At 38.7% G+C, this 27,762-nt stretch overlaps 1 protein-coding gene across 6 annotated transcripts; it reads right to left on the minus strand.

The window, feature by feature from the left end:
- Positions 1–240: 240 nt before the first annotated feature.
- LOC130927356 (zinc finger protein 40-like) lies at positions 241–26,689 on the minus strand. Of its 6 annotated transcripts, none has more exons than XM_057853160.1 (7): positions 26,577–26,689; positions 13,443–13,562; positions 13,201–13,341; positions 8,659–9,066; positions 8,305–8,446; positions 3,621–5,190; positions 241–1,686 (listed from the first exon to the last, which is right to left on the minus strand). In XM_057853160.1, exons 4-7 carry the CDS (start codon positions 9,041–9,043, stop codon positions 1,009–1,011), a joined length of 2,775 nt encoding a protein of 924 aa, XP_057709143.1. In that variant the 5' UTR covers positions 9,044–9,066; positions 13,201–13,341; positions 13,443–13,562; positions 26,577–26,689; the 3' UTR covers positions 241–1,008. The 6 variants fall into 6 exon arrangements, with proteins under 6 accessions (XP_057709143.1, XP_057709116.1, XP_057709135.1 ...); XM_057853133.1 differs by lacking the exon at positions 26,577–26,689 and adding an exon at positions 13,803–13,890; XM_057853152.1 differs by lacking the exon at positions 26,577–26,689 and adding an exon at positions 13,803–13,890 and having other exon boundaries at positions 13,201–13,357.
- Positions 26,690–27,762: the final 1,073 nt, after the last annotated feature.

Consider the following 27,762-nt stretch of genomic DNA (forward strand, 5'->3'; position numbering starts at 1 on the left):
ATGTCCTATTTTGACTAAACAAAAATATAATGAAGAAAACAGTTACAACTGAGAAGTTACATGCATGTAAAAATTTCAAGAATTTAGACAAATTTAAGGTGAAGGTTCTAAATGATTAAATGGCTATCAAAATCGTTAAAAATTGTAATTTATTAAATTTTTAATTAGTCAACTAATTTTCTAATTGATTGATTTATGGTTGCACCTCAATATAGAACAATCTCGACGAAAAGAGATGTAACACTTTATTTAAAAAATAGAAAATAAATAAATCAAGAATTTTGGACAGTGGTAAAAAACAGGACGTACAAAGTAATTTCAACATTTTTTTTTCAAAAGAGGGTCATGAGAAACTGAAAAAGGAAATTGAAATGCTTTTCTACAGTAAATGCGTGGTGGGATTAATTTTGTCACACACACGACAATTCAAAGGTTTTCCCCAGTGTGGCTTGCGTGCGATTACTAAATGTCCCTTCTGAGCTTACCTTTTCAAATCTTTTACAAAAGCCTTTTCTCCAGTGTGTGTTCTTGCGTGTATTTTTTTTTTTTTTAAGTTAACGTCAGAGCGAATCTTTTACCACAATATGTGCAAAGGGCTTTTCTCCAGTGTACGTGTGTGTGTTGTCAACTGATGCTTATGACAAAATGTTTTCTCACAAAATGAGCAGGCGAAAGGCTTTTCTCCAGTGTGTGTTCTTACGTGTGTGTTTAAAGTTAACTTCAGAGCAAATCTTTTACCACAATATGTGCAGACAAAGGGCTTTTCCCCAGTGTGTGTACGCGTGTGCCTTGTCAACTTCAAAAAAAATCTTTCCTCACAAATTGAGCAGGCGAAAGGCTTCTCTCCAGTGTGTCTGCTCATGTGCGTTACAAAATTTGTTTTCTGAGCGAATCTTTTACCACAGAGTGAGCAGGCAAAAGGATTTTCTCCAGTGTGTGTAAGATTATGCATTTCTAAACAATGCTCCTGAGAAAATCTTTTATCGCAAATTGTGCAGGCGAAAGGCTTCACTCCAGTGTTTTTTTTGTGTGCAATACTAAATGTCCCTTTTGAGTGAATCTTTGACCACAAAGTGAGCAGGCAAAAGGCCTTTCTCCAGTGTGCATACGCGTGTGTCTTGTCAACAAATACTTCCAACAAAATATTTTCTCACAAAAGGAGCAGGCGAAAGAATTTCCCTTAGTGTGTGTTTTTGTGTGTATGTCTAAATATCCCTTCTTACTGTATCTTTTATCGCAAACTGAGCAAGCAAAAGGTTTCCCACCCGCACATTCTTTTGCGTCTCTGGTCAATGATGACTTGTTTAAGGATTTCGAAGCATTTCGGCCAAAGTCATCATCTTCCTCATCAGTGTTAAAGTCTGAAGAGTGTGACGTTATGTCGTCGCTGTCCGAGAGCGGAGCTAAGAGCCCGTCCGGTTGCGATTGTCCTTCTCCTTTCGTTGTCAGGTAATGAAAAGAGCTGTCGCTCGAAGGTTTCGCTGCTCCGTTCTCTATGTCATCTTCTTCGCTCTTCACACTGACATTCATTGGAAAATTGGTGATTTCATCTTCCTGTTCTTCTTCTTTAATGCGAAAGGTCTCTGGCTCAGCCTGTTTGATGTCAGGCATCTCCGGCTCCTGTTTAATGTGGAAGGGCGCTTGCTTTTCAGGATGAAAATCTTCCCCAGTGACGTCTGTGGGACCCTGGGTGAAAACAAAACAAAACACGTGATTAGCCAAAGTCGAGATTTTGCTATGAATTTGGCTTTGCATATTTTTACCGAAACTAAGGACCCTTTTGCTGTAGATACTAGGAGGTGGGAACCGCTTGGTACCTCACAATAAGATTTGCGATACATATTTGTTGTTGTTGTTGAGCTGCTGCCGTGCAGAGCGCTGTTGAATATTCGTGTGCAACTTATTCAAGTGTTGTGAAAAGGGGGAGTTAAACTGAGGCTTATTGGCCCTTGTAGTTTTCAAATGTGTTCGTGTGCCATTGCGTCGTCAAGCTGCGGGGATTTGCATTATAATACACGGACGCTTTTATTTCCAGTACATAAACTCCAACACACACTGTATGTGAAATAAAACGCTGTCTTCGTAGTAGCCTAGTAGTAGTGCGTAACCTATCCAGCTTGCGTGTGTACTACCATTGTGCACGCCTCGTATGGCGAACATGACAAATATGGATCGAAACGGCTGTTTTTTTGTTATATTTAATTTAGACAATTTTGAGTGGTATTAAGACAAATGTTTATTTTTTTGCATTCCTGAATACTTAAGAGATGATTAACAATTTTGTATTTTGTCGTATATTGTTATACTGTACAAATTTGTGTTCAAATTTGCTAATAAAATCCTGACATTTTTGTTTTCACATTTTTTTTTTTTTTTTTGGTCGTTTTTCCAAAAATCAGTGTAAGTCTACTAAAGATAAGTGGAATTATTTGCCAGTGCTTCAAGTAAATTTAATGCAGATTTCTTGGAATAGGAATAATAGCTTGCTGAAAATAAGCTTAACAGACTTATTTTAAGCAAAATGCTTCTATATTTAATCTTAAAAAAAAAACTTGTTCGTCAGAAATGTTCTTAATTCAAGAATAAATATTGTTCCAAACATTATTTGAAAGCATTTTTTTCTTGATTTAGGTGAAAAATGACATAGATTTTTGGGCTTAATAAGAACAAATGGTCATATTTACTAAAAGTGGAAGAATCTGAAAACTCAAAACAAGATGAAGAAAATTATTTGACTAAAGAAAAAATTATCAGATCAACATGTTATACTGTAAACTGGCAGTGTGAAAGTGTAAATCAATACAGATTTATTTTGCATTAATCATTTAGCCTATCAGTTAGGTTCTTATTGGTGAGAAATGTAGCCCTGACTGTCGTTCACCCAGTCTGTTTGGTCTCATTATTGTCCCGTCCCCAACAAAAAGTGTACGTTAGATCGTCCCTACCAATATTGAGACCAAACCTACGCTAAATTTGGATTGAAACGGCTGTTTTTGGATAATTTAAAAAAAAAAAAAAAAAACTCAGCACGCCCTGCTGTGACTTCGAGCGCCCCTGGCCAAGAAAGATACTAGTATCTATGTTTAAAAATTAAAGCGACTAATTGCAGCAAAATATGCTGTCCAACAAACTTTTATCATTGTCCCCCTCCAATAATTATTCTATAAAATTTTACTGTTTATTCTCTAACTGCAACTTTGAAAATGAATCGGCATCCCTGGCTGGATTGGATGTCCACTAGTGATATACTCATTGGAATTCACAGTAGAAAGATGAAAATAGCTTGTTTTTCTGTTTAGTACTTGCTTTGCAGAGTATCCTAGAATGATTTCCTGATAATTATTGTATCGCCATATTGTTATCGTGAGCCTCACACCATAAGACAGACAGGCTAATTTATTAAATTAAAGGCAAATTTTCTGAAACCAGGCCTAGCGCCACATAAACATATGTTCAGAACAAAGTAAAATTCAAATGAAAACCAAATTGAATGAAATCCGATTCACAGATATGGCCTACTACATGACATCCCATTTGCTGATGCTACAGGGGAATATAAATTTCTGCTCCCTTCTTGCTGTACCACCAAGTGTTTGTGGTGTGGGTAGTTTTATACGCACATCTTCTCTAGGGATGACTCCTTCATCACTTTCTTTGAAAGTGGAGAGGTTCTTTCCATCCACAGACCTCTTATTACTTTGCCTTAGAAACTTGGCACTGATGTCGACACCATCAGCCTTCTCAACCAATTCGATGTAGTTGTCGGATTTGGTTTTGCCTGCAAAGTTCACAATGGCAAAGTCCCCAGCAGACAGATCCTTGTCAATATCATCATCATTATCATCATTCTGCACATCTGAACTTTCATAGTCAGTGGTGTCGTGAAGTGGGATTGAAATGTCACTATCTTCTGAGCTACTGAAGACGGCCGCTTTCGTTTTAGGTTTGGTTGGTTTAGACCCTTTCAGAGTCCTTCTCTTTTTATTTTCACCCCTTTCATTTTCTCTGCTGTGTGTGTTCTGCATGTCATCCTCGGTTTCATCATCGTCAGTGTTGTCATTAAGTGGAATGGCCATGGTGCTTTCTTCTGAGCGACGGTACACAACAGTTTTCTTCATTTTCTTGAATTTAGTTTGATTTGATTGTTTTAGAGCCCTCTTCACCTGTCTTTCATTCTTCTTTTCCCTTTCAGCCATTTCATCATCTTTTTCTTCTTCCGTCACGATTTTTGATTTTATGTTCTTTTTCATTCTGGGCCTTCTTGTTGAGGCTTTTGGCAAGGGAAGAATAGGTTCTGGAGATATATAACCCAAATGGACAGAAGAACCAGTTTTATCAATTGAGGATTGCTCAGAATTTGGTTCTGGAGAAGTGGGTGACTCCCCTGGGTCTGGACCTGCTTCGAGACCTGTGGTTGGCTCCTCGTGTGATAGTCCAGGCAGGTCAGCAGGAGTACTAGTGGAGGGCTTCTCTGGGTTTGACCTGTCTGTTAGCATTGATGGGGCATAATCTTCATCTGGGAAGATATCCCTGTTAAATGGGAATATGCCCGTCACTCTGAAACCTGATGTAATGTTTCTGGGTGTCATTGCTGACATGAATGCCTGGTTTACAAGTCCTGGGATCTGATAAATTGTTACGGTTCTACCAGGATTAGTGCGCATCCATCCATCCACTGCCCTGTTGTAGTAAGTTTTTATGGAGTAATAGACTGTTTTTTCTAAAGGTTGCAAGCGGTGTGAGGTGTGGGGTGGCAGGGTGAGCATAACGACACCATTTTCTTTAGCAGTTGTGACTGCCTTCAGTGAGATGTGTGATTCATGGTTGTCCAGAATAAGCAGAACTGGGTGATTGGTGGAGCAGTTGGTTTGGCGAATGAAGTGATTCATAAAGATGATGAAGGCTTCTTCATTCATCCATCCAGACCTCGTAGAATGACCTACGGAGCCTGCTGGTGACCCATTCAAGAACTGTTCCTTGAAACAAACCCGCGGGAAAACAAACATGGGTGGGATTGCATTTCCTGTGGCATTCACGGCACAGGCCACAGTGACGAGCTCTCCCCTTTCGGTTGATGTCACAGAACCCACTTGTTTCTTCCCTTTCTCTGTGACGATCTGCTTGGGGGTCTGCACCGTTGTCACACCAGTTTCGTCCATGCTGTAGATCTTGTGTGGAGAGAATTTATACCTGAAATGAGATTAATGTTTTGTTGATCAGAGAAGTCTACAGCAGGTTTAGGTACTTGGATGTGTACATGTCAACTGTGCCAATGCTACTGCCTAGAGATGATGTTCGCCCTCTCCTTCCCAAGCTTCCAGGTAGACATGTGCCGGTTACCGGTTTCACAGTTTACTGTGGTGTGAAAACGTCGCGGTTTCAAAACCACTAAAATTTTCCGTCAGACCGTAGTACGGTATTCGCCATTTTTCATGTGTCAAAAATGCAGCCAGAAATGGCGTGGCGCGGAAGCGCTCACCCCCTCCCGTTTGTTGCTGTGTGTGTAAGTGACTATCGGCTAAACAGCCAGCAAACCCTAAACAAATACTCCAAACATAAGGCGTTCTTTTCTTCAATTTATTGAGCTCTCAAATCGTGGTAAGTGCAATATACTAAATGAATACATTTAAAACGTACAATTGTATTTTTCCATGTGTGAGTAGCTAAACAGATTAGGACTATGAAAAAGTTCACCAAAAACAAAACACATATTTTCCTTTGAAATTCGATATACAAACTAACTAAAAGCTTATAAAAGACGAATGTTAGCCTAGGCTTAGCTGGGAGAGCAATTTTGTCGAGTGTGACAGCCGCAGGGTGAGAAAACAAGCTTGATTCGCTTGAATGAAGGGGTGAAAAAAAGCATAGCATCAAAGATCGTTAATTGAGGAAAGATGATCTTGCCCTAAGCACAAATCCACGTTCGCTGGATCAAGGAGAGGTCTCACTCCCCATTTTTTTTTTTTTAGATGAAACCTTTCCACAACAATATTTACATTTTAACTAACTTACACATTTTTAACTAACTTATTAACTTTTGAATTCTTTGTTCTTTCTAAAACAAAGGCATGACATCATGTAGACTAGAGTTGACACAGTGGCTGAAAATGGCGAAACTTCACTTGAGCTTTTCAATCCTCCAAAAAAATTATGCAGTATAAATTTTTAAAAATTTTAATCAGAAGAGTTTTTACTTTTTTTTTTATAGAAATTATTTTGTTCTTGCTCTAAACTTGAGCAACTTGAGCTGTGGCTGTGGGTATAGTCTACGTTATATTTTAATTTTATTTAAAATATGTTTTTTTTATTGATAATTTATTTATTTGAACAATACATTCATATTCCAATTTGCAACTACAGTGCCTTGCAAAAGTATTCGGTCCCCTTGAATCTTGCAACCTTTCGCCACATTTCAGGCTTCAAACATGAAGATATGAAATTTAATTTTTTTGTCAAGAATCAACAACAAGTGGGACACAATCGTGAAGTGGAACAACATTTATTGGATAATTTAAACTTTTTTAACAAATAAAAAACTGAAAAGTGGGGCGTGCAATATTATTCGGCCCCCTCGCGTTAATACTTTGTAGCGCCACCTTTTGCTCCAATTACAGCTGCAAGTCGCTTGGGGTATGTTTCTATCAGTTTTGCACATCGAGAGACTGACATTCTTGCCCATTCTTCCTTGCAAAACAGCTCGAGCTCAGTGAGGTTGGATGGAGAGTGTTTGTGAACAGCAGTCTTCAGCTCTTTCCACAGATTCTCGATTGGATTCAGGTCTGGACTTTGACTTGGCCATTCTAACACCTGGATACGTTTATTTTTGAACCATTCCATTGTAGATTTGGCTTTATGTTTTGGATCACTGTCCTGTTGGAAGATAAATCTCCGTCTCAGTCTCAGGTCTTGTGCAGATACCAACAGGTTTTCTTCCAGAATGTTCCTGTATTTGGCTGCATCCATCTTCCCGTCAATTTTAACCATCTTCCCTGTCCCTGCTGAAGAAAACCAGGCCCAAACCATGATGCTGCCACCACCATGTTTGACAGTGGGGATGGTGCGTTCAGGGTGATGAGCTGTGTTGCTTTTACGCCAAACATATCGTTTTGCATTGTGGCCAAAAAGTTCAATTTTGGTTTCATCTGACCAGAGCACCTTCTTCCACATGTTTGGTGTGTCTCCCAGGTGGCTTGTGGCAAACTTTAAACGAGACTTTTTATGGATATCTTTGAGAAATGGCTTTCTTTTTGCCACTCTTCCATAAAGGCCAGATTTGTGCAGTGTACGACTGATTGTTGTCCTATGGACAGACTCTCCCACCTCAGCTGTAGATCTCTGCAGTTCATCCAGAGTGATCATGGGCCTCTTGGCTGCATCTCTGATCAGTTTTCTCCTTGTTTGAGAAGAAAGTTTGGAAGGACGGCCGGGTCTTGGTAGATTTGCAGTGGACTGATGCTCCTTCCATTTCAATATGATGGCTTGCACAGTGCTCCTTGAGACGTTTAAAGCTTCGGAAATCTTTTTGTATCCAAATCCGGCTTTAAACTTCTCCACAACAGTATCTCGAACCTGCCTGGTGTGTTCCTTGGTTTTCATAATGCTCTCTGCACTTTAAACAGAACCCTGAGACTATCACAGAGCAGGTGCATTTATACGGAGACTTGATTACACACAAGTGGATTCTATTTATCATCATCGGTCATTTAGGACAACATTGGATCATTCAGAGATCCTCACTGAACTTCTGGAGTGAGTTTGCTGCACTGAAAGTAAAGGGGCCGAATAATATTGCACGCCCCACTTTTCAGTTTTTTGTTTGTTAAAAAAGTTTAAATTATCCAATAAATGTTGTTCCACTTCACGATTGTGTCCCACTTGTTGATTCTTGACAAAAAAATTAAATTTCATATCTTTATGTTTGAAGCCTGAAATGTGGCGAAAGGTTGCAAGATTCAAGGGGGCCGAATACTTTTGCAAGGCACTGTATGTTCTGAAAAAAAAAATCCTGTTCAATGGGAAAAAAAAAAAAAAATTAACTCATACATCTCAAAATAACACATTTTGGAGCTATAATTGCAATACCGTGATACCGTGAAACCGCGGTATTTTTGCTCACGGTTATCGTACCGTCAAAATCTCATACCGGCACATGCCTACTTCCAGGTCAATATGTGTAAGAGAGAGAGAGAGAGAGAGAGGGAGAGTGTGTGTGTGTGTGCGAGACGGTGAGAGTGTTTGTGTGAGACAGAGAGACTTTAAAGGAGTCTTTCTAGGGCTGACATGTCTAGGCCATATGATTATTACCTGTCCATTACTGTAGATAGGTTATCAAAGAACTCCCCCACATTGTGCCTATTAAAGGCAGAAGCTCCACCAAGAGAGGTTGCCTCAGGAGTCCGGCATGACAAATGATGGCGTGTTTTAAAGGCTGCAAACCAATCACGGCCTAGAAAAGATGATGAGTTTATTAGAATTTCTTTCTCTTAATTTGTCCCTTAGAGACATTGCCTTACCATAAGTTGAAGCTATACACTCTAAATAAGTACCCACTTTTGCTTCTCTTACTATCTACAAGAGTATTTCCCGGGGAAATTATTATTAAACTTCCCTTTTATTTTATTTTCCCATTTTTCTTAATAAATGCACTCTTAAACAAACCTGCTTTTTTCTCTCTGATCCAGCTGACAGGGATAGGCCTATTAATGTCATTTCTTTGTGCATACTCAAAAGCAAGTTCACGGCATTTCATGGGACTTAGACCATGAAACATTGCTGCTAGTGCCTTTATATGTTCTGCCAGCTCTTTCTCCGTGTGTTCATCAAAGACTTGATTGGCAAGTCCAGTTCTTTTATATCCTGGTCTTATTTCTTCTCCATCTATCTTTTTCTTCTCCATGTATCGTTTTAATGTCATCCTGCATATGCTCATCTGCGTTGCCACCTGACGAATGGACTTGCCCCTCTCCACCTCTTTCACTGCTCTGTCCATGTCCTGTAGAGGAGTGGAAGTCCTGTCTGTCTTCCTCTTGTAAATCCGTGGCATGATGGTGTATTTCTATTTTTGGTCTAAAATTAAGAATGTTACCGTTTAGTGATAAAATGTAGCAACAACATGCACAATTATAATAAAATAATATGTTTAAAAATATACAGAAGTGGGGTGAGTTGTGCCACTGGCAAAACTTACACCAGGCCCTGTGGTACAAATCACCCCAACCCCACTATTTTGGAAAAATTGCATCATCCATCAATTTTGAGCTAACATCATGCTAGCTGTACAGATTCATCGAGTATCTTACAAATCACTAAAACGTGTGAAATTAGGCCTGCACAATATATCGTTTGAATAGTGCAATCGCAACGTGCCCATGTGCAATAGTTACATCGCAGGACATGCAAATGTTTTGTTTTTAACATATTATCTTGTTTTAGTTAAAAAAAGCAGCACGTGGGAATTACCTGGATCCCTTTTAAATACACGCCAGCCAGGATTAAACGGCATTAAATAAATTAGTGAGGTCCCCGATCCGATCATGTTTTTGGAAATTGGACCGACTGAGCTATTTTTCAGAGGACCAGAATCGGGTGAAAAGGATCGGGTTTTTAATTTAAAAATATATTCATGTTTTTCTGCTTCATGCTTGTACAGCGCCACAACCTCTCACCCTCCCTCCTGCTAAGTAGTGCAACCAAACTGTTTGTCTTGTGAAAAATATGGGTGTGCCTACATTTTGTGTTGGTGCAAAAAAAACAAAAAACAAAAAAAAAAAAAACATTAGGTGCAACCAATGCAAAAAGTAAGTGTGGAGCTTTGGCAATATACACAACCATTCAAAAGTTTGGGTCCACTTAGAAATTTCCTCCTTTTTGTATTTTTTTTTTCAATGAAAATAACGTTAAATGAATTAGAAAACTCACTATACATTATTAATGTGGTAAATGACTATTCTAGCTGGAAACGTCCGGTTTTAATGCAATATCTACGTAGTCTTTTAAAGAGGTCCATTTACAGCAAACATCACTCCAGTGTTCTTATGGTACATTGTGCTTGCTAGTTGCCTTAGAAGGATAATAGATGATTAGAAAACCTTGTGCAATTATGTTGGCACAGCTCAAAACCGTTTAGGTGGTTAGAGAAACTATAAGACTAATCCTTCTTTGAGCTAGTTTGGTATCTGGAGCATCATGTTTGTGGGTTTGATTAAACTCTCAAAATGTCCAGTAAAAGACAACTTTCACATGAAACACGACAATCTGTTCTTAGAAATGAAGGCTATTAGAGAAATTGCAGATTTCCTATAACACTGTGTATCACTCCCTTCAGAGAGCAGCACAAACAAGATCTACTGTAACCATAGTTGAAAGAGAAGCGGGAGGCCCTGCTGCACAACCGAGCAAGAAGACAAATACCGTATTGGCCCAAATATAAGACAGTGTTTTTTGCATTGATATACAGTGGGGAGAACAAGTATTTGATACACTGTCAATGGGAAAAAACCCCCATTGGCAGTGTATCAAATACTTGTTCTCCTCACTGTAAGCCTGAAAAAGAGGAGGTCGTCTTATATTCACGGCCTAGACAGTATACCATTCACGACGCTAGATGGCGCTAGATATCATTGAAGCGATGTTCTGTCATGACAGATCTCAGCTACTCTCCCCATTCACGACGCTAGATGGCGCCAGATATCATTGAAGTGATGTTTTGTCATGATAGATCTCAGCTACTCTCATTATTTTATTGCAATGTTTTTCCTTATTCATATTTGTTTCAAGACTACAGTTAGTTTGACTTCACTTTGATGATTAATGCAGTTATTGCAATTTTGTTGTTTCATCACAATAGATTGGTTTATTTACATTTCAAAAACCAAAAGCCATTCATTTATGAATGTGATTGCACTTTAGTTTACATATTTAAATGTTCAGATATTAAGATTTGAATGAGGCAAAATAACATGCTTTTTCTCTCAAATATATTGTTATAATCATTTGTTTCGGATGTACTGTAATTATTTTTTGTATAAAAATTAATTTGGCGTTCGAAAAGTCTTTTTTTAAACTTGAGTCTTGAAAAAGACGGGGTCGTCTTATAATCAGGGCAGTCTTGTATTCGGGCCAATACAATACATAAGAGTCTCTAGTTTGAGAAATAGATGCCTCGCAGGTCCTCATCTAGCAGCTTCATTAAATAGTACCCGTAAAACGCCAGTGGCAATGTCGACAGTGAAGAGACAACGCCGGGATGCTGGCTTTCAGAGCAGCGTGGCAAAAAACAAAACAAAAACAAAAAAGCCATATCTGAGACCGGCTAATAAAAGGAAACGATTAATATGGGCAAAAGAACGCAGACATTGGACAGAGGAAGATTGGAAAAAAGTCTTATGGACAGACGAATCATAGTTTGACGTGTTGTGTTTGGACTTTGGATCAAATAGAAGAACATTTGTGGGATGTAGAACAACTGAAAAGATGCTGGAAGTGTGCCTGATGTCGTCTGTCAACCATGGTGATGGTAATGTAATGGTCTGGGTTGCTTTGGTGCGGTAAAGTGGGAGATTTGTACAAGGTCAACGGGATTTTAAATAAGGAAGGCTATCACTCCATTTTGCAAAACCATGCCATTCCCTGTGGTCAACGCTTGATTGGAGTCAATTTCATCCTACAACATGACAATGACCCAAAGCACACCTCCAAATTATGCAAGAACTGTTTAGGAAAGATGCATGCAGCTGGTATTCTATCTGTAATGGAGTGGCCAGCACAGTCAACAGATCTCAAACTAGGAGTGGGAACCTCTTGGTACCTCACGATACGGTTTGCGATACAAAGCTCACGATAACGATGATCTGACGATACTGCGATACAACGATTATCGAAACATTGGTCAGGAAATCATTCTAGGTTATTCTAAAAACAACGAATAAACAGAAGAACAAGCTTCTGGAATGAATTTATCACTAGTAGATGTCCAATCCATTTGAACTGGGAGGGTGCCATCCCTCCCACTTCAAATGAATTGAACGTCTATGGGCGTCAGTAGCAGCCAATGCCAGGCAATGTGGTAATTTTGGGCTATTTAAGGTCATTTACCTGTTGATTTTCAGTTACGTCCTGTTGATTTTTGGGTATTTTATGGGTCACTTCCTGTTTATTTTGTGTTATAGAACAGGAAGTGACCTGAGAATCACCCAAATGAATAGGCAGTGACTCAAACTCAACAGGAAGTGACCTGGAAATGCCCTAAAATGAACAGCAAGTGACCTATAAATGCCCTGAAAATCTGACAGAATGAACAAACTTTCCCAGTCTAAATGGATTGGGTGTCGAGCACCGTCAAGGCAGCCTTAGAGTTAACTGAGACACTATTATGGTGGAAAATTTTGGTGGCAATTTGTTGCATTTTTTTTTTTTTTAGACATTGACACCTTTTAAAAATTATATCTCGATTCTTGCAGGAGCATATCGATAAGCTTTTGGGATACAAATATTCACGATACATCACCATTTCGATATTTTGTCACATCCCTATCTCAAACCCATTGAGCTGTTGTGGGAGCACCTTGACTGTTTGGTACACAAGTGCCCATCAAGCCAATCCAACTTATTGGAGGTGCTTCTGGATGCGTGGAGTGAAGTTTATCCAGATTCCCTTAACGAATTAACAGCTAGGATGCCATAGGTCTGCAAAGCTGTAATTGCTGCTAAGCGAGCATTCTCTCATAAACGCAAAGTTTAAAAGAGAAAATGATAATTTCAAATAAAAATCCTGATTTCTAACCCTGTCAATATAATTGACTATATGTTCTATTCATTTTGCAACTCATTTGAAAAATTAAAGTGTGACTTTTGAAGGAAAACACAAAATTGTCTGGGTAACCCAGAACTCTTGAACAGTAGTGTATATCGCAATGTAATTTTTTCTAATGTCGTTCAGGCCTATCCTAAACAGAGCTATTCAAATTATCTGGTGAAAATTCTTCGAGTTTTAATATCGCAATATATTATCACAATATATCGCAAACCCCCCAAAAATTGCAATGAGTTTTTTCCAATACCGTTCAGGCCTATGTGAAATGTTTTCAAACTAGTCTATCACTGTTCAGATACAACAATAAAAAAACGATCATAGAAATTTTACTTTGAAAGGCAAACAAATGTTTTTTTTTGTTTTTTTTTTTTTTACTTAAATGTGCTTACCTCTCATGCAATGAGGCTCTCTTCTTTTCAGGATGAGTGAAATGACTGAGTCTTCAAAAATGTGTGGTCACATGACCAATTTCTTCTATGGTTGCCTAGAAACGGGCTGGCACAACTTCCCCACTGGCACACATCACCACACTATGGGAATTTTGCCCTTCAGTCACAATCACTGATCATGGTCACATCAAAGTAAGTCTGAGATTGCATAATAAGTAAAACAACTAATATCATGATCTTACCTTCATTTATTTTTTTCAGTTTTTAAGCATAGCCTGGATACCCTCTCATCTTCCACCTCTCTCTCTTTATTTTGATGTTCGGAATTGCGTTGGCCTTCAGTCAGTAGTATTTTCTCGCATCTAGAAGACAATTAGAGAAGCGTTTTACACCATTTAAACCAATCACTCCAATTTTAACCGTGATTCCCCCCTTCAAAATAAATTTAAAAATCGGAAGTGAGATGAATCGAAATTCGTTCACGTGTCTTAGCTAGTGAGCTAAACTAAACTACACTAAGTAAGCCTGTGAAGCTATTGCATAAAGCCAAACGACTGCCACGAAGCTTTAAAATTGGACGTTTTAGTCCACTAAATTCTTACTTGGGTACCCATCCGATGAGAATACTTTGAAGAAGGGTACAGGAAAGAACTCCAAATCTGACGAGGGTACACGGATGTTGCGTCAAGTGAACCGGAAGTACAAAACGTTCAAGCGACGAAACTTCAAAGTTATACTTAAAAAAAAAAATAATAATAATAAAATTAATTATACATCCATACAAACATTACAATATAGTGTAACTGGTATGGTACATTGTTAAGCCTAAGGAATAATCATGAATCATAAATCAGAATTTACAATCACAAATAACTAAATTTTAAAAAACGATGACTATAAAGAAAATATTTCTTCGACCAACATTTTTTTCATGACAATGGCGACACGATAACGAGCTAAAAATGTGTCTTAGGAGACTACAACGTAGCATAAATGCCAGTTTTTGTCTGACGAAACTAGAATGAGACGAAATGTGCCATAGTTTCTGTAACTTGTTCACAATGATTCAGATTCAGAATATTTATTGTCATTGTTACAAAAAAGCACAACGAAACTTTGTTTGGAGCATCCATGTGTCACACAATGTGTGACATTTTGTGTGTAGTTAGCCTACATCAAAACAATGTCTAGTTGTGTCACTCATGTCACGTGCTGCGCCCCCCAACTCACCCGCTCGCGTCCTCTCCAGTCTCCTCATTGCTTGTTTTGTGACACACGCTAAGATTTGTGTTCTTATCTTGGCAAGAGAGAATATGCAATGTTGCCTTAGCCTTTAAAGGTGTGTGCTGAGTGATCATCACACACTAAATGTAACTCAAAGCGTGAGCATAGCATTCAAGTTTGCATTAGCATCGGGAAAGTGTCCTCTTAAACTTTCAGCCAACTATTTTTTACATACATTTCGTGGTGTCCAGATGGGTATGATTAAAGTTTTTCATTTTACGGCCGAAAACATTTTTATAAAACGTCGACTAAAACTGGACGAAATTGGTCTTGAGTTTTGGTCAACAAACACCAGACGAAGACAAACACATTTTGAGATGACTAAAATATGACTAAAACTAAGAAGTATTATCGTCCAAAAGACGTAAACTATGAAAAAAATTAAAAGGGATGCCAAAAACAACACTGATATAGAATAATAATAAAGGAAGAATTGTAGGGTCTATCAGTCAATTCAAGCTTCTCAACAATCCAAGAGAGTTTCAAAGCATTTTTCCCCTTCATGTATTTCAGAGAAGAAAAATAATGAAATAATTGTGAAAAATATTACATTTTGGAATAGATTTGGAATATTTATTCTTATGTATGAAAACTTCACCAAGAATTATAGTTGTGTTGATGGCTAAGTTGCGCGAGGACTCTAATGCAGAGATACCATATAAAAAATTTCTTTTGTGAAGCTAGATAGATTAGCCATTTTAGGAAATAACCAGGCATACAAATCTTCCCAGAAAGTATTCACAAATTTAGTCAAAAATAAATGGTCAGTTGTTTCAATGTTCATTATAAAAAACACAAGCTGTTGTGCTTCAAATTAAAATGGAGCCTTAAAAATTCTGAAGAGGACTATACTCTGTTCACATATTTACGATGAACTTCCTTTGCTTTTGGTGCAATAGTAAACTTCAAGAATTATTCGATGAGAATGATTTGAAGGCGCTCGTTTCGTTAGAAGAGTACACGAACGAACTGCAAGTCCCGAATGGGTACACAGATGTTGCGTAAAAACGTTTAGGCGCTGAAACTTCAGTGTAATTGTGTTGAAGCGTTTCACATCAGTGGACTCCAAAAATATTTAATACGATAAACATACCCGAATTTGTGTCATAACAATCACTAATTCCGATTTTGAAAGTTTAGAACTTTGCCTGTAAATCTAGACGTTGAAAGTTCGGTCTTTCTCCAACTTAATGTACTGCTTCCGCTGGAATTCTTCCATCAGGGAACAAAATGTTGAACTCGCTTAATTTTAAAGCGTTTAAGCTTCTCAGGCTCACTTAGTAGTCCACAACTGTATCGGTTATCAAATTCGTTGGTAACTGAAGTATTAATGGATTAGTTGCAGCCTTATTCAGAAACTAGTTAAGACAGTAAGATGTCTGAAAATTGGCAAAAATGTGGTTTTCTAAAGAAAAAGCATATATTTGTTCATGTCCTACAACTGAAAAGTTATATGTTGTATAAATTTCAAGAATTTAGACAAATTTAAGGTGAAGAAGGTTCTAAATGATTGGTTATCAAAATAGTTCAATTACTGTAAATCCTGGACTATAAGGCGCACCTGACTATAAGCTGCCATGCATTAAATTTGACACGAAAATGACATTTGTTCATAGATAAGCCGCACGGGACTATAGGCCGCTGTTGTCCTCACTGTATTATGGGATATTTAATCCCCAAAAAATGTATTAATCAGTAACACTTTATTCGACAGCAGCAGCATCAGACTGTCATAAGACCAAATGAATCACCATGAAGCTTTGAACCGATTGGCTGCAGAGCTTCATTGCTTCAAGAAGCTTCATTTGGCCATCACTTATCTCTTGGGGTAGACGGTCAAACTCTGCTGCCACCTGCTGTCAACGTTGTCGACCAACATGCCTCCTAGCCTGCATTGCAGCGCTACAGATGTAAATAGCCGTCAAAATTCATGTACTGTGCTATTTCTTCAGGTATTGTTCCAGTTGTTTCATTAATTGATAGCTTTGGTGTTTGGTAACACTTTGACAATGGCACCATAAGACTGTCATAAGACAATCATAATTATGACACTGTCATGAGCATGAATAAATACTTATAACAGATGTTATTTAGTGTCATCAGGCAAATTATCTCACTTTTGAATGGATGTAAAAGATCCCAGCTGGACATAATGGCATAATATGCCGGATGACATTTAATGTCATCTGTCATAAGCATTCAGTAATGCCCATGATAGTGTCATGTCATAATTATAGTTTTTGAAAATAGGCCCCCTACGGATCGGCCCTGTTTCCCGTGTCATGTCAAGTATTATGCAGTCTATGGCTCATGACAGTGTCATGTCATACTTATGACGGTCTTATGACAGTCTTATGACGCCACTGTCAAATAAAGTGTTACCTATTAACCAAAATAAATCAATAAGTCGAAATGGACTATAAGCCGCAGGATTCAAAATGAGGGCAAAAAGTAGCGGCTTATAGTCTGAAAATTACGGTACTATTTTTAACTCATTAATTTTTACTTAATTATTAATTTGCTAATCGATTTATTGTTGCACATCTATATTGAACAATCTCAATGAAAGTTATAACACACTTTATTTAAAAAAAATAATAAACATGAATATTGGATAGTGGTAAAAAAAAAAAAAAAAAAAAAAAAAAACGAGACCTGCAAAATCATTTCAACAACTTTGTCAAAAGAGGCTCATGAGAAACTGAAAAAGGAAATTGAAATGTTTTTTCCACAGTAAATGCGTGGCAGGATTCTGAATATTTTTTCACACACTGCAATTCAAAGGTTTTTTTCCCCAGTGTGGCCTCTGTGCGATACTAAATGTCCCATCTGAGCTGATCTTTTCAAATCTTTTACAAAAAGGCTATTCTCAAGTGTGCCTATGCTTGCATCTTGTCCACAGATAGTTCTGACAAAACATTTTTCTCACAAAAGGAGCAGGCGAAAGACTTCTCTCCAGTGTGTGTTCTTGTATGTCTAACTATCCCTTCTTACTGAATCTTTTATCACAAACTGAGCAAGCAAAAATTTTCCCACCCCGACATTCTTTTGCTTCTCTGGTCAATGATGACTTAAGCATTTTGAAGCATTTTGGTCAAAGTCAACATCCTATTCATCAGTTTTAAGTCAGTAGAGTGTGACATTACGTCGTCGCTGTCCGAAAGAGTAGCTGAGAGGCTGCCCGGTTGCCAATTGCCCCTCTTCTTTTATTGTCCGGTGCTGAAATGAGCTGTCGCTCGAAGCTTTCGCTGATCTGCTCTCTGCGTCATCTTCTTCGCTCTTCATACTGACAGTGATTGGAAAATTGATGATTTCATCTTCCTTTTCTTCTTCTTTAATGCTGAAAGTCTCTGGCTCCGCCTCTAGTTTGATGTACGGCATCTCTAAATAAGACTCCCGTTTTACGTGGAGGGCAGCTTGCATCTCAGTATGAAGATCTGCTATGGTGACATCTGTGTGACACTGAGTGAAAAAAAAAAATCACGTGATTCGCCAAAGTCGCGATGATTTTTTTGTTGCATATTTTTTACAGAAACTCAGAACCCTTTCACTGTAGATACTAAGGGTGGAAACCTCTTGGTACCTCACGATCCGATCCGATATGTGATACAAAGCTCAAGATAATAATGATCTCACGATATGGCGATACAACGATTATTGATTCATCGGTCAGGAAATCATTCTGGGAGAGTCTATAAAAAACAAGCTATCCTCATCCTTCTGCAGTAAATTTATCACTAGATGTGACGGCCCTTGGCCGTTTAATAGTTAATTTTCTGAGACTCTCCCAGTCAGCTGATCGTCGCCTCCACCAGCTGGCTGCTTCACCTCCCACTGTGACGACAGCTGATCGACGCCGGACGGACCGACGACGTCGCCGCCGCTGATTGGCCACGAAAAAAGGCGCCAAGCTTCAAAAACCTGCCGCTGTCAACGCTTTGGGAAGTCGCATTTGACAGCATTCTGCCGCGGTCCTCCTTGCCAGCTGTTTGCTCGCCATTCACTCTCATTTGCATTTGATCGCGAGTTTGATACACTCCCGCTTTTTCGGTGAGGTCTTTTGTGTTTATTCGTTATTGGATCTTTTTTGTTCACCACTGTAAATAAGAGCACTGAAGCAAGTAGGGGTAAGTCGCCATTTCTGTTCAACCCGTTTTCTCCTGTTTTGTATAGTGTCGGAAGCTAGGTTAGTGGCTGTCTTTTCTTTGTTCTTTTTCATGATCAGGGTTGAGATAGCGGGTGTGGTTTAAGTGTACATTCCTTTTGTTTGTTGTTTTGGCCTGGGCTTACCCTGAAGCCGCGCTTCATCCACATTTTTTACATATTCATTGCGAGTTTGATTGTTTTGTAAATAAATTTGTGTCCACTTGTACATTTGTGTGGCTCGTTTTATGTTATGCCCTTAGCGAGCCGTCTGTGGGACGTAACACTAGTAGACGTCCAATCCATTTGAACTGGGAGCGAATGAACGCCTCCCACTTCTTTGGCAGTCAGTGGCAGCCAATGCCATGCCACGAGGTATATTTTCTTGATAGATGTTTTAAATAAAACATATTTAATAAATAGTGTATATATAAAGGGGAGGTTCAGAATTTTTCTACTTCAGGCCATAAGTGGATTTTAGGGGGGGGGGGGGGGGCTGGTGGCCGAAAAGTGTCATTGCATGTAATTCACTTTCTTATATATATATATATATATATAAGTTGTAAAGCAATAAAGCTCCAATAAAAATGGAGGAAATAAACAAAAAAATATATTTTTATAATGGGTCAAAATTATTTTTCGAGCACCTTAGACGGTCATTTGCTTTGCATATAATTTAAAATATATACACTCACCGGCCACTTTATTAGGTACACCTGTCCAACAGCTCGTTAACACTTAATTTCTAATCAGCCAATCACATGGCGGCAACTCAGTGCATTTAGGCATGTAGACATGGTTGAAGACAATCTCCTGCAGTTCAAACCGAGCATCAGTATGGGGAAGAAAGGTGATTTGAGTGACTTTGAACGTGGCATGGTTGTTGGTGCCAGAAGGGCTGGTCTAAGCATTTCAGAAACTGCTGATCTACTGGGATTTTCATGCACAACCATCTCTAGGGTTTACAGAGAACGGTCCGAAAAAGAAAAAATATCCAGTGAGCGGCAGTTCTGTGGGCGGAAATGCCTTGTTGATGCCAGAGGTGGCCAGACTGGTTCGAGTTGATAGAAAGGCAACAGAGTCTCAAATAACCACCTGTTACAACCAAGGTAGGCAGAAGAGCATCTCTGAACGCTCAGTACGTCGAACTTTGAGGCAGATGGGCTACAGCAGCAGAAGGCCACGCCGGGTGCCACTCCTTTCAGCTAAGAACAGGAAACTGAGGCTACAATTTGCACAAGCTCATCGAAATTGGACAATAGAAGATTGGAAAAACGTTGCCTGGTCTGATGAGTCTCGATTTCTGCTGCGACATTCGGATGGTAGGGTCAGAATTTGGCGTCAACAACATGAAAGCATGGATCGATCCTGCCTTGTATCAACGATTCAGGCTGGTGGTGGTGGTGTAATGGTGTGGGGAATATTTTCTTGGCACTCTTTGGGCCCCTTGGTACCAATTGAGCATCGTTGGAACGCCACAGCCAACCGGAGTATTGTTGCTGAGTATTGTCCATCCCTTTATGACCACAATGTACCCAACTTCTTATGGCTACTTTCAGCAGGATAATGCGCCATGTCATAAAGCTGGAATCATCTCAGACTGGTTTCTTGAACATGACAATGAGTTCCTGTACTCAAATGGCCTCCACAGTCACCAGATCTCAATCCAATAGAGCATCTTTGGGATGTGGTGGAATGGGAAATTCCCATCATTGATGTGCAGCCGACAAATCTGCACCAATTGTTTGATGCCATCATGTCAATACGGACCAAACTCTCTAAGGAATGCTTCCAGCACCTTGTTGAATCTATGCCACGAAGAATTGAGCCAGTTCTGAAGGCAAAAGGGGGTCCAACCCATTACTAGCATGGTGTACCTAATAAAGTGGCCGGTGAGTGTATATATATATATATATATATATATATATATATATATATATATATATATATATATATATATATATATATATATATATATATATATATATATATATATTAGAAAAAATATATTTTTAAAAAATAATTTTTTTCTTTAATTTTTTTTTTTTTTTATTGAAGCAACTTTTTGTGGGATTGAATGATTTAGACACAAATGCCCTAATCATAATATGGCCCAAACACAAAAAGGATTGCTTCATCAAAGAAAACTTTTTGAATGAAAAATGCAGTGTTTCAATGCAAAATTTTCAATCTCAAATATTTTTTCGCATTCAAAAACTTTTTTTTTGATTGAAATTTTTCCTTTTTTTGATTGAAGTGATTTTCTTTTTGAAAATCTATATTTTTTTGAAGCAACTTATTTTTTGATTGAATAATAAAGACACAAATGTCCTAGCCAAAATGTGGCCCAAACACCAATCAACATTAGTTCAATACAAAAAAAACACCCCAAAACAAACAAAAAAATCAAAGAAAAATAGCTTTCACATGCCTTTTTTTAAGTTTCAAATTTATTTTTGCATTCACTTTTTTTTTTTTTTAATTGAAGCGACATTTTTTCAGTTGAAAATATATATTTTGATTGAAGCAACTTTTTTGATTGAATAATAAAGACACAAATCTACCTCCATATGGCTCCACCCAGGGGATATAATTTTTGACAGGGGTAACTGCATTGGCACGACACCGGCAGGCATACCATATTCAATGGATGACGATCTTGGCAAAAAGTATTGCCTAAGCAGCCTGATTTAGAATTTCCCTCATGAATGATGTGAAACAAAAAACGCTCATTGTCAACTTATTGTTATAAATATTCTTGTAAGTTAATTTTACTGCTGACACTGCGTTTCGGGGTCATCAACATGTTGTGCCCACCCCCCGCCCCAAAAGTCAAACTCCGCCTATGAAGGCTTAATCTTAGAGTTATTAAGGGCTTAATTAGTGGAGTTTATTTCATCAAATTCCATGTTGTTTGTTAGTTATTTGTTAGCATACCTATGGCGTAATTTGTACAAGTGAGCACTCATTTTTAAATGTGTACGCCATACGTTCAAAATCTGTAAGTTTTTTGTGCATTACTTTTTTTCCCCCTCTGTTCGGATTTTGTCACCGTTTCGGCAACAAGACAATGTGCGTTACGATGCGTTACTACGTTGGTTGAATGACGCGAGAAAAGTCAGAGACACTGAGAGAAAACAGTGGTTGTTGTGACGCTGTAGCAAACGCGATGCTAGGCTAGGTGGCTCCAATATTTTCTGACTGTAGCCGACAGCCTAAGTTCCACGCCTAGATATCACATGCTTACAGTACTAGATGCGAAATGACAGACGGGATTTTTAATAAACAGCCACCATTTTGAAGCAGTAGACTTCTCAGAAAGGCTCAGTTGTAGTGAACCTTCCTAGCGAACTTAAGTAACTTTTTATCTAAAATACTCCTAAATCAGCAAAATTTTAACTTGAATCTATCTTTGAATGATGAAACAGTTTTAAAACTGTTAAAAGTGGCTAAAAGTTAAAAAGTGGACAGAAGGGAATGAATGAAAAAACCGTAGCAATTATAACAACTTTAACAGTTGATTCATGAAAAAAAAAACATGAAAGGTAACACCAGTTACTTTGCCAAGTAACTAATTACTCTTACATTCAGGTAACTGAGCTACTACCTCAATTACTTTTTGGGAGAAGTAATTTTTAACTGTAATTAATTACTTATTAAAACTAAGATTAACAACACTAGTCATAAAGATGAAGTCTGCAAAATGAAAAGTGACGAAACCGGAGATTTTTTTCTGCAAATTTGTTGCCAAACACAATTTGCCTTCAACTATTGCTGATCACATTAGCAAACAAATGTTCCCTGACTCAAAGATTGCATCGGTAAGTTAATTCTATCAATTGATCTTTTTAGTTTATAATTGGACACACTAACTAACAACCTTCAAGTCAAACTGAATTGCGGGCTGAAGTGCCATGAATTACAGCCATCAAAAGACATGATAGAAATTTCCAAAAGTGCTACATACAATTATAACAAAAGTCAGTTAAATTGTAGTAATCATGATGTAGCTGTAGATATTGTTAATTGATTGCACCAGGTTATATGTGACAATATTACCAATAAATTCATATTATTTTAAAAAATGAGTTTTATTTTTGTTTCATATTCCACGCTCTATACAACGTTGTAAGATTAGTCACCAATTTGTAAAGGCATACGTCACTATAAGATTGCTAACGGCCGCGGGTTGACAGGTATGCGTTAGTTTCAGGGCCCCGGAGTGGCTAAGCTAGCGCGAGTCAATAAAATTTTACTGATTATGCTCCAACCCCAACTTTGAAAACAGATCTCCATCCCTGGCTGGATTTTGATGTCTACTAATGATAAAATTCACAGCAGAAAGATGAAAATAGCTTGTTTTTCTGTTTAGTACTTGCTTTGTAGAATATCCTAGAATGATTTTCTGATAATTAGTGTATCACCATATCGTTATCGTGAGCTTCATAGCGCAAGTCAGATCTGGAAAATTTGCCCTTTAGTAACAATCACTGATCATGGTCACATCAAAACAAGTCTGAAATTGACATTGCGGCCTCTTTACTCCTGTGAATAAGGTAAATCAGTAAACCATCAGACAATAATTAAAATGGTGATTTGAACAGCAGGATATGGCTTACTTACATTGTCTATATTTTTTGGTCGTCGTGCAGAAATAAGATCGCGTCCACTGTGGCAGGTTTCAGTGAAGTTCTTAGCTGATCTATTGTGCGGTCAGTTGCGCTAAAGACTTGCTCACGGCAGCTGCTGCTGCTTGCAGGAATGCACAACACAGATCTAGCCAACTTGGCAAGTTTCGGGTACATCTTGGAGTTTGTTCTCCACCAGCCAAGCAAATCTCGGTCATCAGCCATAGCATGCCTTTGACTTATGTACAGGTTAAACTCATCTCGAACGGGATCATCATCGCCATCATCAGCATTTTCCCACTCAGCGAAAAAAGAACTCCTTTTTCGTTTGGCTGACCTCGGTGGGGAAAGGGTGCTTTTGTGCGCCTTCTCGTCATTTTCAAAAGTTGAAGTGGTGGCTTCTAGTCCATCTTCTTCTTTCAACAGCGTGCGGACATGTTCGTGCACCTCTGACACCTCTGTCGGTGTCATCATTTTGAGTTTGTTGAAGTTAGGCCACAGGAACAGTGCAATTTTGTGCAGCATATGTATTTTGAGCTTTTGATCCAAAAGTTCAGAATGTCTGTGGCGCACAAACGCCTGCTGTGGATTATCCGTAGGAGTGGGCTGGCAATGCTTTTTTAACTTCTCATTCCAGAGGCAAACTAGATTCAGTGTGGTGTATTTATCTCCTCTCAGTTCTCGTTGTGCTGTATAGAAAGGCTCTAGAAAGGAGGTCAAAAAATCTAGCAGATTTGGCGCAATGTTGACCATACGCTCTTCCTCTTTGATGGCCTGTAGCTTCTCACACAACTCAGGATATATCTCGTGCACAGACTTGAGTGTCAAGTAAACAGTGCAGAATTTTTTGTCACCCATTTGGACCACTGTTTTGGATAGTTGTTCCGCCAAATCAGATTGTTTGATGAAACGGACAACACTCTTGGCCGCACTCATGGTTTCTCCGATATCTGGGGCGTTTACAGACAGTGCGTCCTTGTCCAAGCCATGGCGAAGTACAGTGTTAATGACATGGTCAAGGCATGAGAGGCGCCTGTAAGGCTCTAAAGCTTTCACGATGTTACTCCCCTCTTCTGTCACCCACACCATTTTGCAAAAAGATGAAGGCTCCAAACCAAATCTATTCACCAGAAGCCGCACCAGTTCTCTTCTAATATTCTTCCCAGCTTTGGCGTCTTCTGCTGGAAATACAGCAGTGGTGAGGGTTTTGCCGACCAAGTTGAAGTCTGTTTCAGTAAAGTGACAGGTTATTGCAATATAACTCATCTTTCTGTAATCATCTGTCCACATATCGGTACTCATGGCAATATCACAACTACTTGCTAGCACGCTCTTTACCCGGTCAATTAACAAGCTCCTTTTTACCTCAGCCTTCTCCATACACGCCTTTGACACTGTGGAGTAGTGGGGCAGGACCGAGTCGACAGGTAAGCAGCCAAAAGTTGACCCAACATTAATCAGTTCTTGGGCTAGACTTTTGAAACCTTCGCTAGTAACCACTGAAAATGGTCTAAGGTCCTGACAGCAAAAGTCAATGCACTTGTCTGTGATGTCCTGCTGAACACGAAGATGTGCGGTCCTTGAAACAAATGGTAGATCTTTTTTGCCAGTACAGGTTTTTGAATGCCTGCTCATTGTCGAGGTGCCGGTCTTTCTGCTGTGGTATGAGAGCAAAGCGCCACACTCGTCGCATTCAGCAAAGCCGACACAGGTTTCTGTAGTATCTTCAACTATCAATTTGAAGCCTTTCCACACCCCACTCCTACCGGTGCGTGTTTGCCTTTTCAATTCCCCCGTCTTCAGTTTGTTTTTCACTTCTTGCTGCTTCATATCGAAAGGGAAATCACAGGTAAAAAAATCCAATGAATCCGGAGGGGAACTTGGGAAGCTTAAAAAGAGGGTTGGCCATGGCGTTCACGTGCGCATGAAAAGCTCAGTCCCTGCTTATGCTAAAGCAATCGAAATGCGTTCATGTGTCTTGGCTAGCGAGCTAAGCTAAACAAAATGAAGTTAGGTAACCCTTCAACATAAAGCCAAACGACTTCCACTGAGCTTAAAGCTGGGATGCTTTAGTCCAGAAAATTCTTATTTGGGTTCTTACCCGATGAGAATGTTTTGAAGGAGCTCGTTGGCTTCGAAGGGAACGTGAAAGAACTGCAAATACCGCATGGGGAAACAAGATGCGTTAAGTGAACCGGAAGTAGAAACGTTCAGGCGCTGAAACTTCAATGTAAAATGTTAACGCCTTCGGAACTGTTATATCTTTTGGCTGAGATCACGACACCAACGACGTATTTCTTGTCTTCTTTTAATTCTTTATCACACAGACATTTTTAATACAGCCAGAGGGAACAAATGATTCTGAACAACTAAACAACAACTCTTGTCACAACAATTTTCATGCACACATATCACAATCCAATTGCGTTCTCTACTGGTTCAACACTGCAACATGCTAAATTATTCAGTTTACTACACAAACCATTACTACCTCAAATCACTGGGCTCCCAAAATATTCTATAAATATGATAAACATATCCGAATCTGAGTCATAAATATCAACAAGGGCGTAGGTATGGTCTCAATATTGGAAGGGACGATATAACGGCACAACCTGCATGTACACTTTTTGCTGGGTACGGGACATTAATAAGAACAAACAGACTGGGTGAACAGCGGTCAGGGCTACATTTCTCACCTATAAGCAGTGTTGTTAATTTTACTTTAAAAAAGTAATTAATTACAGTTACAAATTACTTCTCCCCAAAAGTAATTGCGTTAGTAACTCAGTTACCTGAATGTAAGAGTAATTAGTTACTTGGCAAAGTAACTAGTGATAATTTTCTTTTTTTTTCTCTCTCAAAAAAAAAAAAAAAAAAAAAAAAAAAACAGGTCACGCAATGTGAAGTTTAAAGGTGTGGGGGACAATTGGCCCTAGCCCAATTCTTTACCCTCCACTTAACTAGACAAAAGGGTATTGCAATAACTAGATAGTAACCTTTGCTATGTGTGGAAGTCATTTAAAGTTGTGAATCAACCGTTAAAGTTGTTAAAATTGCTCCCGTTATTGCATCAGTTCCCTTCTGTCTACTTGAAAGATGTTTAAGTTTTAAAACTGTTTCATCATTTAAAGATAGATTTAAGTTAAGATTTTGCCGATTTAGGAGCATTTTAGATTAAAAAATCGCTAGGAAGGATCTCTACATCAGAGCCTTGTGATGCAGGTCTGTGATGCAGGTCGGACTCTCAGAAGCAAAATACTGTATAAGTGGTGCCGACCGTTTCCCACCTTCACAACAATGAGTGTTCACATTACTTACAGCGGCTGCTGGCCGGAAAAAAAACTTCTAATATCCCTCCTCTTCGAAACGGGCAGAGGAGGCGGCATGTGGACATATAACGTAATTTTGTACTGCAAGAGTGGGCATGTGGGTGAGGGGGTGGTCTAGTCATCAGCCAATCAAACGTGCGTTTGAAGAAAATAAACATGGACTGGCTCATTCAGCAAGTGATAAGGGGGTAAATGTAAGTCTGAAAATAATTCACTTAATAATGGTAGGGTCAATGCTATCGTTACAATATATAGGAAGACAATCTAAAATGAACTATATAACTGAACACATTATATAATGCAAATAAGGTTGCTTAAAAGTTGGTGGGGACAATTTGAGCATCCTGAAAATTTGGTCGAATTTTGTCCCTACCGTCCCTAAGCAAACCTATGCCCTTGACTATCAATAAATTCAATTTTGAAGGCTAAGAACTTTGTCCGCAAAAAGCTGTTGGTCTTTATCCAAATTACTGTACCGCTTCCCTGAAAGTCTTTCATCAGGGATCTAAATAATTAACAACACAATCCATTTTAAAGCATTGATGCGTCTCAGGCTCACGTGGTTTAGCTTATCTCGCTAGCCATGAGACCTAATTATGCCAAAAATACGAAAAAAGAAGAGCGCAAGGAAAAACTGAGGCAAAGAGAAGGAACAGATGGGAGAAGTCGCTGTTGGCAAGAAGCCTCTACTCAAAGCAAATTGTTCCACATGACTTTGATAAATAAAATATATATTATTATTGCTTAAATACATATTTTTAATGATTATTTATTCGTGTATTTTTAATTCAATGATATCCTGTAGATGAATTGATAAATTAATGTTTAAAAAAAATAAATAATCATAATTAAATTAAAAATAAAATTAATTAATATTTTAAGAAAAACTAATTTCATGAATTCAAAACAATGGTAGACAACGAGCTGCGAAACCCGTTCATGCGACCTCCACTGGAAGACATCTTGCTCTCCACCCAGTTTGCAGGCAGTCACTTGAAGAGTACATGAAGAGTTTGCTGTCCAAGGCTTCCTCCAATCGATCTTCCCATGGGACCGTTAACAGCAGCAACGAGAGATCACTGTACCAGAATACCATTTACTACCCAAGGTAGAAAGACCCTACAAGAAAGTCACTGGAAGAGTTGAGGGAAAGCGAACTCCAATATGAAAAGGAA

Source organism: Corythoichthys intestinalis, chromosome 1 (assembly GCF_030265065.1).
Source record: "Corythoichthys intestinalis isolate RoL2023-P3 chromosome 1, ASM3026506v1, whole genome shotgun sequence".
Lineage (NCBI taxonomy): Eukaryota > Metazoa > Chordata > Actinopteri > Syngnathiformes > Syngnathidae > Corythoichthys > Corythoichthys intestinalis.